The sequence below is a fragment of the Gymnogyps californianus genome, chromosome 3 (assembly GCF_018139145.2).
Source record: "Gymnogyps californianus isolate 813 chromosome 3, ASM1813914v2, whole genome shotgun sequence".
Classification (NCBI taxonomy): Eukaryota; Metazoa; Chordata; class Aves; order Accipitriformes; family Cathartidae; genus Gymnogyps; species Gymnogyps californianus.
In genome coordinates, this window is record NC_059473.1 from 26,610,470 (window position 1) to 26,630,432 (window position 19,963).

Below are 19,963 nucleotides of genomic sequence, written 5' to 3' on the forward strand. Positions count from 1 at the left end.
GTTGCCAGATTCTCGTAATTTACTGATATTTTTTCTTTTCACCTACGCTGGGTGCCGGGGGGCCTCCCGGGAAGCCCTCGCCGCCCCCTCGCCCGCGGGCAGCGCTGACAGGCCGGGCCCGTGAGGGACTAGCGGGCTTCAGGCGTGGGGGGCCACCCGGCTTTGCCAGCGAGACCGAAGACGCCCCCCGTCCCGGGCATCGCTTCGCGTTGGAGGGGACGAGAAGGGCAAACGACTGCGTGAAGAAGGCCCGTGGCGCGGGGGTGCCGAGCCGCCGGCCCTTCCCGGCGCCGGGCCGGGCCGGGCCCTCGCAGGGTCCCGCACCACCCGCCCGGGCAATGGGCGCCGTCTCCTAGGAGACTCCGGCGGGTGGCAGCGGGCGCCGGGGAAAGACTACAACTCCCAGAATGCTCCGCGGGCGGAGCGGCGCCGCGGGCGCTGACGTGCCGGGCGGAGGCGGGGCGGAAGTGGGTTCCCCGGGCAGGGCGGCCGGCCGGGCCCGGTTCCGGGTGTCCCTGCCTTGGCGGCGGCGGTGATTCGGGGAAGGGAGGGGGGGGGAAAGAAGATGGCGGCGGACTTAGAGGCGGAGGTGCAGGCCATTGACAAGAGCCTGCTGGAGTGCTCCGCTGAGGAGATCGCCGTGGTGAGGCGGCGGGCCCGGGGCGGAAGGGCGAGAAGTGCTTGGGGCGGGGAAGGAGCTGGGGGGGGGGGCTCGCGCGGCTGGCGGGCGGCACTGGCCTGCCCGGCCGGCGGTGGGGCGGTGAGGGCCGGGGGGCCGTTCCTGGGGCCGGGGCGAGGCTGTACCCGGGGGCGGGGGGGGCGAGCAGGCTTTCCGTGAGGGGGTGTCGCTGCGTGGGCTGGTTATAAGGGCACCCCCGGCTGGCAGCGGCGTCTCTTTCTGGCCTTAGCCTGCTGTTGTCGCCAGCGTCGCTATTGCAGTAGCCGAAATCAGTCGCAGCCAGCTTTTCCTGTTGTTCTGGCTGGCGCAGGTGGCTCCCCAGCAAGGCGCCTAGACGTGGTCACCCCCTGCCGAGGGCGGCCGCGATTCCCCGCCGCTCGGGGGGGGGGGGGGGAGGGCTTGGCGGGCACAGACGCCGGCGGTGGGAGCGGGGCCGCTTCTCAGGCTCTCGCTCCTTCGTTGACTGCTTCCTCGCCTTCTCCAAGCAGCCGAGAAGTTTAGTTTTCCTACCTAGTTTGCTGCCTTTTCACGCCTCTCTGCCGGCAGTCATGCCTCGACGTGAGAAGATCCCCCTTCCCCCCCATTAATTTAGGTGGATGTCTGACCCCAAATATGCTTTGTAGTGTTGAAGTTTCATTACGGGATTTAACCTTCCTCCCCAGTATTTAAGACGCAGTTCTGGCAAAAGCTTGCACTGGTTAAGGCTTAGGATTATTAGAATGGGACGCTTGCAGAGAAAATATTAGTAAAATCAATGTAATATTTGAAATAGTCTACTTTTGTTTATGTATCTTTTCCTGCTTTTATGAAGAGTAGTTGAAAGGGAAAAGAAGTGAAGTCTTGAGGGTAGAGTTTTTAGAGAAACTTCTGTTTCTGGTGTAGGTGTGAGATCTTATAGACACTTGTGCGTTTGAGGAACTGGATGTATATGTTAAAATATTGGGACTGTTCATGTGCGTGTCTGTAGGATAAGACCTTGAAGAGCTGTCTGTGTGTATTTCAATGAGAATTACATTGGCTGCTTTCCAAAAGAAAATAAAAGACAATGTTATAATTCAGATTATCCTCAGATTATGCTGGTATATCTACAGTGCAGGCAAAGGTATGATTAGATGGGCAAATGTGCATGGTTAGCTATATCCTAGCTAGTTTAGCTCCAGGGTTAGTCTTCCTTCCCCTCAACAGCAAACCCAATAATTCCATCAAACACTTAATGAAGTAGCCCAACTACCTTGTCTGAGTAGCAGATGGTTTTTTTTGGGTCGCACTGTAGATGAACTCAAGGCAGACGTGCACCAAGCGGAACACATTTAGGAATTACAAATATATGTACAAGTGCCAGCTTAAATTTAGTCAATTCTTTCTCATTTTTATTCTCTGTCATCACCAGCGCAAGCTACAATTCTGAGATGTGTCACTCTCAAATCTACAGTGTGCTAGCAACTAAATGCTGCTGGCACTGCCCGCTTGTATATGTAAACAACGTACTTGGGTTTTAGCATTTTCTCCCTCCTTTGCTGATAGCATTACTTTGCTGATAGCCCAGTATTAACAAAACAAATGCCAGCCCAAGCAATAGTTGTAGCACTTCAAGCTTCAGTTTCTCATTGCAACAACTTAACAATAAACTTCCAAAGAACAACGATCAAAAGAATAAATTACCTGTATCAGAACATGAGCCTACATTGCAAATATTTATTTGTATAGCTAAGAAAAACATAAATTATACCTTTTAGCTTTTGAAACAGTAAACTGAGTTGTTTTATGGCTTATTTGCACTGTATGTTTTGTTCTCCTGGTATCTCTTACTAGATGTGGATTTAGTAGAAACCCTGATGGACCATTAGGTATTTACTTACATAAAATGTTATTTGATCAATGCTTTTTGGGTGGTTTTTGGTTTGTTTGGTTGTTTTTTTTTTTTTTTTTCCCAGGGCAGTCAAAAACTGCTGCAGGAGAATAAGTTTGAGAGGGGAAGAAGTAAAGAGGAATACACATCCCATTTTAATAAAAACTTCTCTTGGGAGAGTAGAACATTAGCTTTTCTTACATGTGACTTGACTAAATACAAAATGCTTTCGTTAAAGAGCAAATTTCAAAGTTTTGAGTAGTTTTGCTGGAGTTCAGTGCCTCCCAGGTAGCGATTTAGAAAGGCAGCGCAACATATGTATGCGTGTGTATACATTTCTAGTAACAATTTTACATGCACAGCAGTACTTTGAGTTGCCTTCCTGGTAGCTCTTGGAGTGACATCTGTTTCCTTGTCCTAGTAGCCTTTACTTCCTTCTGATATTCTTTTAGCCAGGATCTGACTTTCAAAACTGTATGCACAGTTACATGTATAGAACTGGCTCCACAAAGAGATTTAGGTGTGATGATGTTCAGTGTTGCCACACCTAACTTTCAGGCAACTACTCCCAGAATTTTTGGGATGGGAAAGACATTTACTCGAGGAACAAGAATTTTCTCTGGCTAAGTATTTGTCTGAGCTTGTAGTGTAGCTAGTATGCACTGTGTATTTTCAGACAGAAATTAGTAATGTACTGCTGAATTAAAAGGCTGAAATTAAAGGTATTCTGCTGAGAAAAATGCAGGCATAATAACTAATATATGCCCCAGAAAATAATCTAAAAATGATCTTATTAAATGGAAATTGTGGAAGAGACTAAGTCAGTTTCACTGTGATTGGGTCAGTTCCTGGCGGTAGTAGATATTTGGCACAAATGATGAAAGGAGAGGAAAAGATTAATGAGCTAGGAAAAAAAAACAAATCAAACTCTTAGTAATGAAAACTTTACTTTTTTCATTTTTATGCAGTATTCTCTGAATCCTGGTGGGAATGGTGAGATTATCTGTAAACTTCTAGATTGTTGGATATGGCTTTTTGGCAACCTTTTCCCATGGACTTCATTGGAAAAAATCTGGGCTTTGGTCATCAAAGCTAGATCAATACAGAAAGATTTAGTAGATTGATTATGATTTTAAGAAGTCAAACTTAGGGAAGGAGAAGTGAGGAAAGCATAGTATTCTACTAAGAGCTGTACTGACAAATAAGGTTTTTTAATATGAAGCTCTACTTTAGAAAAAATAGTCTAGTAAATGAAAATACTACAATATATTTAAAAAAAACGCAAAAATGCAACCATTCTTAAATGGCACAAATGCTCTGCTGACTCTGTATGTCTGTATCCTGAAGAACTTACTACAACTGTGTTGTCTCACGCAACATGTTCTTTAGAGTAAGTCATAAATAATTCAGAGTAAATGAAGCTGTAACATTTGATTACCAAACCCATTTATTTCGGTATAATTAATTCTTGGTTTTCACATACAGTTTTAGGTTGATTCTGAATTCTTTTTCTGAAGTTGCCAGGGGGTATCTGGTTGTGGTATTTACAGTGAGAAATGGCGTAATAAGGCTGTTTATGTAACACAGGATTTAATCAGTGCACACTTGCAGTATGTGCTTGCTCCCATTTGTTTATTATAAAAACCTTGCAGCCTTAATTTACAGTTTAAACCTTTATTTCTGCCTTGTGGATTACAGTTTTATAAATATCCTAGAGGATATTTTTACTCTGTGTGTGTATACAAGGGAAAAAAAGACCTGCAAGTTTTTCAGTGGCTTATAGCAGGTACAGTAGTTTGATTGCTTTTAAAAACTGTCAACATTTTTTTTTACGATTGATTGACTAAGAATTGTGGTGGCTTGACCCTGGCTGGACACCAGGTGCCCGCCAAAGCTGCTCTATCACTCCCCCTCCTCAGCTGGACAGGGGAGAGAAAATATAATGAAAGGCTTGTGGGTCGAGATAAGGACAAGGTGATCACTCAGCAATTACTGTCATGGGCAAAACAGACTCGACTTGGCAAAATTAATTTAATTTATTACCAGTCAAATCAGAGTAGGATAATGAGAAATAAAAACTAATCTTAAAACACCTTCCCCCCACCCCTCCCTTCTTCCCAGGCTTAACTTTACTCCCGATTTTGTCTACCTTCTCCCCCTCAGCGGCACAGGGGGATGGGAATGGGGGTTGCGGTCAGTTTGTCACACGCTGTTTCTGCTGCTCCTTCCTCCTTGGGGGGGAACTCCTCATACTCTTCCCCTGCTCCAGCGTGGGGTCCCTCCCACGGGAGACAGTCCTCCACGAACTTCTCCAACGTGAGTCCTTCCCACGGGCTACAGTTCTTCATGAACTGCTCCAGCGTGGGTTCCTTCCACGGGTGCAGTCCTTCAGGAACAGACTGCTTCAGCGTGGGTCCCCCATGGGGTCACAAGTCTGCCAGCAAACCTGCTCCAGCGTGGGCTCCTCTCTCCACGGGTCCACAGGTCCTGCCAGGAGCCTGCTCCAGCGTGGGCTTCCCATGGGGTCACAGCGTCCTTCAGGCATCTACCTGCTCTGGTGTGGGGTCCTCCACAGTCTGCAGGTGGATATCTGCTCCACCATTAACCTCCATGGGCTGCAGGGGGACAGCCTGCCTCACCACGGTCTTCACCACGGATTGCAGGGGAATCTCTCTCTGGCGCCTCCAGCACCTCCTCCCCCTCCTTCTTCACTGACCTTAGTGCCTGTGGAGTTGTTTCTTTCACATATTCTCACTCCTCTCTCCTGGCTGCAATTGCTCAGGTTTTTTTTTCACCCCCTTCTTAAATATGTTATCCCAGAGGCGCTACTGCTGACACTGATGGGCTCAGCCTTGGCCAGCGCGGGTCTGTCTTGGAGCCGGCTGGCATTGGCTCTATCGGATATAGAGGAAGCTTCTAGCAGCTTCTCACAGAAGCCACCCCTGTAGCCCCCCCCGACCCCGCCACCAAAACCTTGCCACGCAAACCCAATACAAGAATTCATGGATCTAACATCACACTTGAAATAGTAATTCAGATAAGTTATTTTGGTGGTAGGAGAAACTAACCCCCCCTCATTTTCATAGGTAATTTGTTGAAATTAAATGAGGGGGACTGTTACCTAATGCTGTGTTTGCCATTCTCCTTGTACTTTTTGTCTTTGCCTGTTCCTTGCCAACTCCAGGCTTCTGCTGCTCCTCTGTGTCCCCAGCTGGCAGCATCAGCCTGCACTCCAGAGAAATGCAACCAGCACAGTCTAGGCCTTATCCTAAAAGTCACTGCTAATGTTGGGACGTTTTACTGGTCATGCATCCTGGAGGAAAATTTTTAAGAATTTGGTCTCTTAAATCTTGTGTTTTTGAAAAGAATTTTCTCTGTCAAAATGATAAAATGTGCAAGCAGGGAAACAAATTATTCCTTTCCTAATATCTTTCTTCTGTGATCATCTAGATTTAACACTTAGAAGGAAGCATGGCTTTCTAGTTTTGCAATGCCATTTTAGATTTTTGATTTAGGAATAAAAAAAGTCATCTTGATGGATAGAACTATGTTTGGTATTTTTATTAATGAACAATTTGTGTTCTCATTCCTTTTAATTTAAAAGAAATGGCTGCAAGCAAATGACCTTCAGAAAGAAGTATACCAGCATCTGGCCTATTATGTACCAAAAATCTACTGCAGGGGTCCTAACCCTGCCCCACAAAGAGAAGACATGCTGGCACAACATGTTTTGCTGGGACCAATGGAATGGTATCTTTGTGGCGAAGATCCTGCATTTGGTTTTCCAAAGCTTGAGCAAGCGAACAAACCTTCCCATCTCTGTGGCCGTGTTTTTAAAGTGGGAGAGCCTACGTATTCTTGCAGGTAGTTCAACTTAGCATTGTGAAATATTTGTAATTTGTGAAGTCATGGAACATTTTTTGGTAAGAATATGCTGTCTTAATGAAAAGTTAATACCCGAAATGTAGTTTTAAAGTAACCTTGCAGTGTTTCATGACAGGTGGGACCAGGGGAAAATTAACACACTACAGATTTGCAAATGGAAAAATATTGATTAATGTAATGTAGAATGTTTTCTGTACAAAAGAAATGCAAGATTAAGAAAGTGGTTGGGGTGAACTGTCAGTGTGATTTAAGGGCATTAATCAGAAGTAAGCGGGCAGGTGTATGTGCATGTAATTCAGGTGTTTAATATCAGCTGTTAGTGTTGATCATGTATTTTAGACCTCTTTCCATGACCTGTTAAACCAATGTATTGGATGCTAAAACAGGCGTACCAGCTTCTTGTTTCTTCCGTACGTCTATCTCTAGATCTTTCTAAAAATACCATTTTACTTGAAAGAGGACAGGAAGTTACTAACCAATTACAAGTATTTTAAAAATATTCAGTTTTAAACCAGTGTATTACTAGCTGTATATTGATCGTCTTATCTTCTCTTTCCTGAACCATCTGTAGTTTAAGTTTATTTTGTACCCTCTCTGTCACAGATTCTTCTTGTTTTGTATGGTTTCTGCCACTCTCTCGGACACTTGAACACTTGGTGGGGTGACGGGGGGGAGGGAATGTCTGTGTTACTTTGGGGGTTTATTTTTCTGGGTTTCTGTCCCCTTCATTTACAAGGAGAGAATGATTGTAGAAGAATTTTACTCTGTAGTGCTACTCATCTAGAAACGTGATACCTTATTGGCCTTATTCACTGAAGTTCTGATTCAGGGTGGACTTGAGATACTTAACTCAGCAAGCTGCCTCTTCTGCATTTCTATTTCAACGATTAGTTAGAATAGGTAGTTTTGGAAATGTTTTGAGACCTCTTATCTTGAAATGGAAGAGATTAAACTGGTGGGTACTTTAGATACTTTCAACCACTGAGAAGACTCCATCTCCTCTTCGATGTTCTTAGGTTCTTCCTTCACACCTGTGAAAAAGTGGAGAGATCTGGGTAGGGAGGCTGAAGACTATCAGAGGCTATAAAAAGGATTTCCACAGTTTCTTTAGTACCTTTTCATGAAATCTGATCCCAAAGAACTAAAAAACCAAACCTCAGAACTAGTGTTTTAATTCAAATCAAATTGCATTGCAGCCTAGAAGTAGTACGTTAATGATTAAATACTCTTCATATGGACTAATGAAAACTAGGAGTTCTCTTAATTTCTTCTGAACGCTTGCTTTTTCAAGACCAACAACTCAATTTGTAAAGTATATCCTTGAGAATACTGTCAGGTATGATGAAAACATAGAATGATGCAATCCAGTGGTGTAGAGTTTAGAGAGTGTGTGAATGTGTACTGTTCATACTCAGGGTCTTTGTTTCAGTAGAAAAATGATTTAAATACAGCAGTATAATCATAATGTCATTCAGGTTAGAAAGGATGTCTTAGTAGGCCAGTTAAGAGAATTCTTGATAAGAACATTTCATAGGATCTCTGCTGTTTTCTTTTGAACAAAATAAGTTATTTCTCTGAATTCTTGTTTTAATAATAACCATCATAAGACATTCATTCTCTTGGTAGTTATTTTTACATTGCAAAACCTGACTCCGTTCATCTTGAGGTGCCTTGAAGTCAGTTGCATTACATGGGTTCATAGATTTTCAGTGTTTCTCAGGGAGACAGTTAAGTATAACGCATAATTGTCTCACTCATTTGTTTAGCCTCTTTTGCTAGAAATATTACTTCTATCTAATATAGCAGGGCTTGTTGACAGGACCTTATTATGGTCTCTGATCTCCTGGTTGAAGAAATTGCATTCTCAGACCTCTTCAGTGAGCTTGTAGGGCTGAACTTAGAAACAGAGGTTTGATCTGATCTGTTGTGTGCTATCTTCCTTTCCAGTGTTCAGTGAAAAAATGTCTTCTCTGATTGCTGGAGATTGTTAATGCTTGTACTCTGTACTTGAGAACTTGGTTGGGTTTATACTGTTTACTTGTCTGTACTGTGTTCTGTAATTCATCTGTTTACTTGCTTATATACTTGTCTCCCCTCTTGAAGGCAATGGCTATATTGTCCAAATATGCATGCTACCCAGACAATATTTTAAAGCCTCTTCTGTTATGAGAACAGATTTTTTTCTCCTTCATTTGTTTCCCCCTCGTTGGAAGCCATCCCTTTCCTCTTTCAGAATAATACATACATTAGTCGGAAGGTTCATATTGGTGACATTTGAAAATTGCCTGTTGTAAAATGTGTAATTAAAGGCAAAAACATTTGTTTAATGCTTCTTTTTTGTTGTTGTTGCTGTTTTCAGAGACTGTGCAGTTGACCCAACTTGTGTGTTATGCATGGAGTGCTTTCTTGGAAGTATTCATAGAGAGCACCGATACAGGGTTAGTAATATTGCTGGAATATATGATGTAGTCAATAATTTTGTATGTGTATGAAACTCCTTGTTTAAAGTTTAAGAATGTGTACATAATTTCAAAATGTTGGATGAACACAAAGTTTGGAACTCTGTCTGCAATAATCTTACAAGAACTTGAGTGTTTTGATCTGAGTGTAAATTCTGAAAGTTAACACTTTAAAATATCGAGCAATTAAATTTTATGCACAACAGTTAAGGTTACAAATGTGAGTATGCTATTTTTAACATGTGCCTTTAGTGAATTTTACAGCATTAGAGTTGTTTTTTCACTTGCTTTGACCTTGATGTTTGACTATATTTAAAAGGTATTGAAAAACTTTTATTAAGAAACCACTTTTATTTAAAACTTACTTCCTTTAAACATCTGAATTGTTCTCAAATTCTGCACAATAGCAGGATTTTTGTTTTTAAACATAAAGTTAAAATAGAAAACTAAAACTGTAGATGCTGTTTATTTTAGTAATATGCTGCTATTAGTAGCACAGATTAGTTCAAAAAAACCTACAAACAAACCCAAGGTAGCCTTGGTGTGTTTTTAAACTAAGAAGCTAAGTGAAAACTACAAGTGCAGCCTTTCTGTAAATCTGTTTTTGACAATACTGCACTACTGTTAATGTAAGTCTGATCACTGTATGGTTACACTCAACACTAGGATTTAGGAAAAAAAACCCAAACACAACAACCTGCCCCAAGAAACCCAATCCAATTTGCTATCAGCATACTTCTTGTATGTAGGTTTTTAGTTTGCAAGCTTAGTGAATTAACAAGTCTAGGTGACATCCAAAAGTGTAAGGAAATGTTCTTTCAAATGTCCGTCTAATGTTGTTGATACTGTAGGATGTACCTGTATGTACAGATGTACCCATATGCCAAAAATAGGTGAAAGAACACTCTTCAAAAAGAGTATTACACTTATTAATTTCAGGTGGTCTTAGCTTTAAAATAAATTTTAATAAAACACTGTAAGTATATCATTACAGTTTTCAGATACTTTTTTCTGTGCTTACTAAGACTTATGTGAACAATTTAAGTTTTGTCTGTAAACTCCTTTCACTGTAAACAGCACATCTTTTACTCACTGTGTAATAGTGCTATATGAAACGATTTAGCTTTGTTCAGATTAAAAATGTGAGAGTCTGAAATAGTACAGATGGCATTGCAAGTAATAGATTCAGAAAAACTGAAAGCCAGGAAAAACCCACAGCCTTCAGGTGGGGCAGAACCGGGCTGTTTGAAGGTTTTTTGGTTTTGGTTTTTTTTTTTTTCTTTTGGCCTAGGCAGACTGATGAAGTAGATAAGCTTTCAGCTGTCATAGAAGCAGACATGCTTTCACTGGGCTATTTTAACAGGGTACTGGCTAAAGCTTTCAGGTGTTGTGATTGTGCTTTTGTATTTTAGCTATGACTACTCATTTCTTAATGTGCGTGTATGTATATGCATATTCACATGAACTCTTTTATTTTTAAATAATTTTAGATGACAACATCAGGTGGAGGAGGTTTCTGTGACTGTGGTGATACAGAAGCTTGGAAAGAAGGTCCTTACTGTCAAAAGCATGAACTTAACACTTCAGAGACTGCAGAAGAAGAGGTAATAACAATTGAGGCATGTTTCAAAACATTGTTAACTGTGTATATATGTGTGTATATACATAAATCATTCATATGAGGTTATTCTTAGTCTTGTATACTACGCATGAGAGATGGGAGGAAATTTAATAGTAATATTTGAACAACACTGTGTTAGACAAAATTAGTGTCTTGTCCAACTTAAGGCATTACTTCAAATGACATTTTCTACTTGAAGGCTTCATTTTGTGTGTTCTTGGTCACCTCTGCAGCTTTAGTTCTGTTTCTTTTGTTTGTCTGCCTTATTCTAAAAGGTGAAGGGAGTCTGCCACATGAAAAAAAATCTGTATGTAATCATGTGCATGAAGAAGCCAAATTAAGCTGTCTGTGCAACATACGTTCTGATTCTTACTGAAGTAAAGTGCACAGATTTTGTAAGTCAAAATAACTTGCTGTTACAGGAGAGCTGTAATGGAGATATAAGATAGAGGTCTATAAAAGCTTGTTTGGTACGGAGGAGGTAAATAGAGAACATATCTTCACCATTTCTCATCGCATAACAAGTTGGACATATTAAATGCAAAAAGACATGCTACTTCTTACAGTATGTATTCAAGCTGTTGGACTAACAGTTACAAAACACCATTGTTGTCAGAAGTTTATATAGGTTCAAAAGGAAATTTAACTTGTCTGTGGGGGGAAAAAACATCAATGGCTGTTTAAAATTGCAGATACCATCTTTGGTGTGGGAAGTATTAGTGTCTTAAGTTACTGAAGACCAGAGGAGCATTCTGTCCTTTTCTTGTACTCTTCCCTTAGTATCTGTTATTACATCTCAGGAGTGAGAGTGGCTAGTTGAGCTTCCGGTCTAGCCACTCATGTCTGTTCTTATGTAATATTATTTCTGTGAGATTTTTTTGAAGGGAAAGTATAAGGCAAATTTTTGTAGTAATTTTGCTGATCTGATGGTTTCGTGAAGCAACTGTAACTGTATTTGCAGTGACAGTGGTCCTTCTAAAATTTGTTCTCGCTATCTCGACCCTAAGACTCTAGCACTGGTGCATGGACTCACCACTTGGTCTACGTGCCAGTTTACATTAGTCAGCAGCCTTAGAAAACTCTTGTTCTGAAATCTTGGGTGGACTGCTACTTCTACATCCAAAGATACTCACACAGTGAGCGTGACTGACAGAAAAATTAAGGTACTGGGCAGGCTTTGTGTTTCTTCTCCGTGAGTGATGAGGATTGAGATCTCTGATGTTATGCAATGTTGTGTTCAAGGTAGATCAAGGATCATTTGTTGAGCATTATCGGAGCCTGTTTTCTGCCTTGCACAGATATGTGTCTTTGTTGAAAGTGCTGGGAATGGTGGCAGTGCTGCTGCTTAAGATTTGCCTTTGCTTTTGGTGACTAATAGTTCTTCATACCCTAGATAAGTTTTAAATGAAGCAAAAAAAGAGAAATGGCAGTTATTAACATTCCTGTAAAGCCTCCAAATATTCCCAAAGAATCTTGGGGAGGGATGGGGGAGTGGATAAACTTTACTAGTACAGGTGAATTGCTGACTGTCAAGGGCCTCCTGTAGATAATCCAGACTTAAGTTCTGAAAAGATTATTGTGGCCATTTTTATACAACATAAACTGTAGTGAAACACAGAATTTGGTACTAGGTAATCCTAAAACAGAAATTGGGCTGCTGTTCAATATTTTAATTGGCTAACAATTACACATACTTCAAAAGTGGTTCTCATTTGCTGCTCCAGAAAGTAGTCCCTTTGACTTTGCAGACTGAGGCAGCACTCCTCTTCCTCCCCCTCCTCGTTTCAGTTCCCCCACCTGCAGCAGCGGCCATTCTGCTCTGGCAGAGAGAGGAGGACGAGTTTATAGTGGCTGCTGCAGACGTCAAATGGAGGGCACCCTGGAGAGTGCAGAATGGGCACAAGTGGATGCGTGGTCCACATACAAAAGGGGAACAGCTGTCTGTGAACAAGACTGAGACATGGGCAGATCATTATGAAATACCTAGTTACATTTAAGCATTTAATTATTTATATACCACAGCATGTAAGAGACGTGCATCATGAATCATGATCCCACTGTGCCGGATGTTGTATAAGCTTGGATAGATAAGAATTCTGCCTCTAAATGCATGCTACATATATGACAAGGCAATAGATGCATAGTTGTTTGTATTCTGCAGTTTACAAATATTGGTAAGTGGAACAAAAGATACGGTGATTTCAAATTATGTTTTTTGAAGGCGTCGTGGAGAAAGCAGATTTTAATACAGCTGAGGTTAAAAGTTCTTCAGAAGAACTATCTTAGAAGGTGTGCAGAAGCAGGAACAATGAAAGTGAAAATGGAAAAGTGTGTGAAAATTTAAGTGGGTGATCAGAGGCAAGTTAACATTTAGGTATTGAATGTTAGATTACTGCTTTGGTGATTGTCAGTGAAGAACTGGAAAAAGAATACAGGGTGATTATTGACTGTATTCCTTTCAAATGTAAGGTCAGTTAAAGAAAGACATCATTAAAGATGCTCACATCATCTTTGACAAAGAGAGGTGCAAATTTGACAATTTCTGTTTTGAATGTCATTTGATTTCTCAATTGCTATTTATATTTATTTTCCAGGATCCTCTTGTGCACTTACCAGAAGATATGGTAGCAAGAGCTTATAACATCTTTGCCATCACATTTAAATATGCAGTAGATATATTAACATGGGAAAAGGAAAATGAATTGCCTGGCCTAGAAATGATGTAAGTATAGTATTTGTCTTCTGCCTTTTAAAGGCTTGCAGGTATTTACAATAGAAAATGCAAATTCTGATTTTAAGTATCTTTTCTGCCTTTCCTAAAATTGTCAGGAATATTTTGTAGACAATGGAGTGAAATAATTTTAATAGATTTGTTTTTGTCATATTTTTTACTTTTGTGATTATACAGCCCATTTCTCTTCACAGCAATGATGAAACAATGTCTTTGTGATACCTTCATTTTCTTAATATTGAAAAGGAAGTAGTAGTAAAATACAATACCCTAAAACAAGTGGCGGATTAATTTCTTATGATCCAAGTTACTGAAATTCTGATGGAAAAAGCATTTTGTACTTTTGGTGATCCACTTATTATAAATTTTGAAGCATTACAGAATGTTTAAGTGTATTGTAGCATCATAGTTATCATGGATTCATTTGTGAGATCTTGTTAGTATCTTCTTTTACTTTGTGTTGTGTAAGTAAGAATGCTGTGTAAATAAATGATGGGAAGCAAAAGATTGCACTGAATCTAAGCTTAATAAGTTGTGCTTTTGAGGATTGTGGAGTTTGGGCTTTTTAAGAGACTGCCAAGTTTTTGTTGTCTAATAGACCCTTATGCAATATTGGGTAAACAGGTGTGGCAAAATAATGCCAAGACCAGTGAAATCTCTAAGAAGGTATGGGGGAATGTATTGAGCACAGCTGCACTGGAAGGAAATGTGTTTTCCTTAGTAGGAAACTATCAATTCATAATCAACAAATGTTCAAAAATAATACTCAGACTTGAGTATTGTCTTAAGATTTTGCTCATTTTGGACTTAATTCTGCAGGAAAGATGCACATCTCTATAGAAGTTAGGGGTGATCAGTCCTTTTCAAATAAATTGCTGAGATATGTTCCAGTATAGCAAAGGAAGCCCAGGCTTGGGTTGTCTGCTTGACAGAAAACTTTGTTAGAAGTTGATTTTTTAAATTACGTTACTTTGAATTATATAAATTCGTTTCTTGCTTTGAAGTGAGAAGAGTGACACTTACTACTGCATGCTGTTTAATGATGAAGTCCATACCTATGAACAAGTTATTTATACTCTTCAGAAGGCTGTCAACTGCACGCAGAAGGAAGCTATTGGTTTTGCAACAACAGTAGATAGAGATGTAAGTAAATTAAGTGCTACAACTTTTAATTATACTTACACTAATGTTTATTTTATATGACTACACTTACTTTAGTTTGTTTTCCCAAAGAGTGTGGTTAATGTGATTGAGCCCTGTGTGTCAGGCCACCCTAAAATGTCTTAACTCATTGGCCAATCCAAACCAGACCTAATATTGAATATATGTTTCAGTGTAACTTTATTCCAGTAAGTCTTGTGAGTGTAGATAGCAAGGTGTTTCTCACTCCTCTGTCAAGGACAGGCAGCAGCTTTAGCTCATCCCGTACTGTATGCCAGGGAGCTGACATTGAAAGAGCCCCTATATGTGCTCCACGCATGGGAAATGCTTCTCAGAGTAACGCCAGTCAACTGTGAGGGATAAAATCCATAAATGACTGCTTTTGTTCCAGTGCTTATGGAACTATTTGTGGTTTTTTAAAATTTAATTTTCTTTTTCATAATTGTCAGAAGATAATGGCAGGAAGAGGTAAAGCATTTCATATAGCATTTAGGAAGAACAATGAGTTCAGAATCACTATATGCTGAATATAATTTTAACTAATATGTCAGTCTCAGAAGCACTCTGTCAGCTGTGTTTGTATTCTGGCTTGTGTGCCTTTTTTTAAAAAAGGGACACTTTCTAGGGACAACTGCATCTTGTTATTTATGCCATGAGCCTGTAAGCAGTTGCTGTGAAAATGAGTATCTTTTATATTGTTTTGTTGTCTCGTGCCTTTTTTGGGGGGGTGGTGTGGGGAGGAGGTCTCTTCCAAAATGGCAGTGAGAGTGCCATTTTGGTTGTTGAAGTGCTTTAAGAAGGTCAGTGGAAAAGGAAATATAACCACTTTATATTACTTAACACTGAACTACATTTTGTTTTTGTATTATCACTACTTTACTTTTGTGATATTAGTAACTAAAAGATTCCTGTCTGATCCCTGAATATGTGCTGACTTGAGCACATGCTGTGTATTGTAGGATGCACTTTCGAGATTTTTCCCTACTGTTGATCCCTGTCCTACTTATAAATACATACATGAATACATATATACATGTGCACGCGTGTATGTATGTAAAAGAAATGAGAAGGTTATGCCTGAAACAATGATTTGGCATCAGACCAGATCTAAAATCTCAGTAAGCTATTCTATCTATAATACACTATGAATTGAATCAACTACCTTTTTTAATGTATGTGTTGACCGTATAGAAAGACTGGAAACCTTCTAGTTTTAAAATAAACCAAGTGTTTTAGTTGTATGTTTAAAAGACCAATTAGCTTTAGTATCTACTTTTTAAAAGGCATTGAAATGTCTGAAATACCTTTAAATTCTACTAAAACTAATGATTGATACATTAGTACTAAAGATAAGTTTTCAGTATTTTAAATAAAAGAAGTGTGATGGTTACATCTTAAAACCAGTATTATACACAGAAAACTTAGTAAAACAGGTAACTGCATATGATATAACTTTACTTTCTTTTGCAAAGTACAGGGTGCCTTTTGGAAATCCAAGTATGTAACTATATACGATACTTTAAAAAATGAAAATAGCATGAAAGAAAGAATGGTTAACATGCATCTGAAACTTTTACTGTATCTTTTATACTAATGTAAAACACAGCATTTGAACTTCTTGTTTAGAAGCTGGTGGTAATGTTACTTCTTTACAAATCTAAAGGGACGTAGGTCTGTTCGATATGGAGACTTTCAGTACTGCGATCAAGCAAAATCAGTAATAGTGGTAAGTAATGTTATCTACTTATTTGCCTCATCTTAAGCAAAAAGAGGCTTTGCTACACAGTTTAGCGATATTGTTGCCATAATGACTCTTTTATATTTTAATAATACAAAGTGTTGGAGATACCTCTACTGTGCATATTGTAAATAGTATAAAAATACAGGTTTACGTTCCGCTTTTCTTTTTGTTTTTTCTATTATGGTCTACCTTGCACCCAAAATAATTTCCTAAAAAGAAGTTCCTAGACAACTTTTCCTTTCAGAAAACAGAGTTTGATCAGGAACTTCAGGTGTAATCTTTTATAATTGCACGTCAGTTCAGATCAGTGAAGTTAAACTATTTTAGTTTTTCTCCTGTAGTATGAAGTTGTTTGTGTCTTTCACAGCCACAACTATGGAAATTGTTACTGTTTGAATCCAAATGTGAAACTACAAATACACTTTCATTTTGCATGTGTATATATATTCATAATATCTATATATTACAAGGTTCTTCCATGTAAGAACATGGGAATAATATTTTCTATTTAATTTTTCTTTAACTGCTGCAGTGCAGTACTTAATCACATGAAATAAGTAGTTCATGTATAATACTGCTACCACTGAAAAACAAATACTGCAACTAGAGTTACTGGCCTTCAACTATTTAAGGTATTTTGAAAACATTAACATATCCTTAAAGATAAAGTTGTGCAATATTTTTAACTTGCCACCTATGCAGTCAGAGAACAAATGGCTTTTATGTGTAATGTCTTAACTATTAAGGTTTCTAACACAGAGATGCAGGGAAATACTTTCTTGTTTTAACTGTGTGTTTAATTTGTATTTTTGAAAATAGTCTGTGGACAATCAGTTTCTTTCCTTGGTGGGCTGCTGTGTGACTTGCATGTCATGTTGTGAGGAACAAATGTGTATGGCTGTCTTAGGTTGTGCGTGGGACTGCTTATCAGTAAAATGCAGCAGATCAGTGTGTACATTGATAAGAGGCCAAGAGTGGAAAATGGATTGGCCTAAATATGTTGATATTGCATAATAAGGTTCCTCAAATATTAATAGGGTAAACAAAGTTCAGACTTTTTTGGTTCTTCCCTATGTAGGTGTTAGTAATTAGAATATTCATTAATATTATAAATTATTGAAATACAGGAATGCTGTGTTTCTGTACAGAAATATATGCTAGTCCTCACTTAAATATGCATTACCTCCTTTTTCCCTTTCTTTTTAAGAGAAATACCAGTCGTCAGACAAAGCCATTGAAAGTACAAGTTATGCATTCATCTATTGTTGCCCATCAGAGCTTTGGTCTGAAGCTCCTAACTTGGCTTGGCAGTGTTATTGGATATTCAGGTGGGCAAACTTGAACTTTTTTGAGATAAGTTAGAGAATATTGTGAGGCAAGCTGAATTCCTGAAGCAATGTTGTCTGCTTATTTCACATATGTAGTATATAAGGCAAAGCTCTTGTCAGACTTCATTCTGTTTTCTCGTATTGGAGTGCTGTTCTGAGTTCTAACTTCCACATGAAAGTGCTACCGGTCTTACTTAGTCTTCTTGGATACTGTTTTCTGTTTAGTTGCTGTTGAACAGAAGCTAAGAATAGCTGTTAAATGCTGTATGCCAACAAACTATTTTTCAGTCGCTAGTTCTTTTTAAATGAATGCAGTAAGCTGAAAATAACCTGTCTGATTAGATAAAACAAAATTATTCAGAAGTAATTTGATGAATGATGATGAAAGTGATTGCTTCAGATTTTTTGCTAAGTAGAACAACAGAGAAAATGCAAGAATGTGTGGAGGTTTTTGGGTAAGTATAGAAGCCAACTAAGTATTAATCAGCTGTTTAGAAAGAGGTTTCTTCAAAGGAATCAAGATGTACAGTATCATTTTTATGGGAAGGCTCTGTGTTTGTTTTGACTTGGTTCCTCCTTTGTCCTGATGAATCATAAGGTTGTGAAGATGTGGAGCATGAGGGGAAATAAAAGGAAAATGTGTCAAACTGCTGATATGTAGAAATGTAGATACAGTCCCCAATGCACTTTGTGTTCTATGCATCTGTAAATGTTAACAAGAATTATTAGCAAAGCACAGTCAGCTGTAATATTGCAAATATGTTTTGTGTATATGCAAGATTTCTTCAGAGATTGTATGTTTTATTGGACTGATAGTTGAAAACGTAGCCAAGATTTCAGGCACAGGATGTCTGTATCATGTTATCTTTTTTGAAAGATAAGTAGTTTATGTTTGTATAAGTTAATTTTTAAAGATATGTAAATCAAACTTTTGAAAAATTATGGCAGCAGTTTGTTCAACTATTTGCCAACAACACTGGCAAATAATAGGTATTAATAGAAAGGAGAGACATGAAGATGATTAATTTCTGAGATGAGTTTTCCTTTCAGTGTAATGTGTAGGCAGGCACTGTCTTTCTCATTTTATTTAAGCCCAGTTTTGTGCCACGTCATTTGTGCCAGGTGCCAAGGTCACTAATTTTCAGCACTAAATTACAGTTGCAAAAAAGTAACTTGAATATGTTAATGGCTATCAAATTACAGATTAAAGCATTGAATTTGTAGTTTGATTTGTGTGGTGTTTCTGAAATTCTGCAGAGTTTGCTTCATTAAATGCAGTGTCCTTTATGATTCAGAAGGGCAAAAATAATGTTTGATGGTAAGCAGTATGCGTATGTTTTGTCTTTGACCCACATGCTCAACTACTTGAAATGCCTTACACACCTTGGGATGCTGTCTTGCAATGTACTCTGGAGTCTGGTTTTGTGAAATGCACTTCTGAAAAAGTTAGTTTCCCTTAGCTTTTTAACAAACACACCCAAACATGTAGATTTTGCTCAGTCTTTTAAACAGCCTGTTACAGTTCATCTGTAACATGGGGTGATAGAATTGCACTGCTTAGGTGGTTACACTTAAATGTCCCTGACCAAAGGGCGATTGGCAGGTGGAGGGGTCTTCTGCTGTGCCACAAAGTTAGGTTGGATGATTGCTGCGAAATGAGTGTCAAACACTTGTCAGTGAATAAAGGGATAAACCTTACTATGGAACCTTGTCACAAGCTTGACTACCACATCCTTTCTAGCAAATGTCAGTTCTTCAGGAATAAGCATCTGTTTGCCATTTGTTGAATAATGCAGTAGTTTCCATTAATTTGTTACCCTTCATAACAATAGTTGGAATTGAACTCTGCAAGGCACGCCCCCCTCCCCCCCTAAACTACTATAGGGGTTCACAGACTGTATAGAACTGCACCATGCAGCGCATGGTATAGTATACATGGCACTAAGCCACCGCCAACTCTACCTAAGAAGCTGAGATGGCAGTGGCGTGCAGAAATAAGGGCTAATGCGTCTAAGTCATATAGTTGTGTTAGTGAATATGCATTACCTGCAGTGCAAAGCTAGGTTGAACATTGCTAATATGAGCGTGTCTGTTGTGTGGCAGATGCAGGCTTGTCTGCAAGCATATAATGACTTACAAGTTCATATAATAACAATTATTACTGCTTTCCATTAGAAAAAAATATGTAGAGAAGCTTTAAAATAATAGCAGCTGGAAGTGTAAACAAAAAACTCATATATGAGTGTATGAGTCGTTTCATATATGAATTATATTTTCCTTTTGATAGGACTCTAGACAGGAAAAATATAACCTAGAAAATTAGCCTGCTGTATAATTATTTCTTATACTAGTAAGCAAGCAGCACTTTTAAGAAAGCACATTTTTGTTTGATAACTTTGAAACAAGTCGTTGTGTTTTGGCAATTTTCACAAGGTTCCTAATGTTCCATAAGGTTAGTGTGAAACTTGCAAGGTATAAAATATTTGTGTTTCTATCAGCAAAATATGAG

General features: G+C 39.1%; 1 protein-coding gene across 6 annotated transcripts in view; it reads left to right on the forward strand.

Moving 5' to 3' along the window:
* Nucleotides 1-565: 565 nt before the first annotated feature.
* The window catches only part of UBR2 (ubiquitin protein ligase E3 component n-recognin 2), a 62,841-nt gene continuing 43,443 nt past the window's right edge, over nt 566-19,963 (forward strand). For all 6 annotated transcript variants that reach the window (XM_050893373.1, XM_050893375.1, XM_050893372.1 and 3 more), the window contains exons 1-8: nt 566-643; nt 6,133-6,392; nt 8,773-8,851; nt 10,363-10,476; nt 13,088-13,215; nt 14,229-14,367; nt 16,049-16,111; nt 17,334-17,454. In XM_050893373.1, the coding sequence (XP_050749330.1) occupies nt 566-643; nt 6,133-6,392; nt 8,773-8,851; nt 10,363-10,476; nt 13,088-13,215; nt 14,229-14,367; nt 16,049-16,111; nt 17,334-17,454 (982 nt within the window). The remainder of the gene's footprint in view (nt 644-6,132; nt 6,393-8,772; nt 8,852-10,362; nt 10,477-13,087; nt 13,216-14,228; nt 14,368-16,048; nt 16,112-17,333; nt 17,455-19,963) is intronic.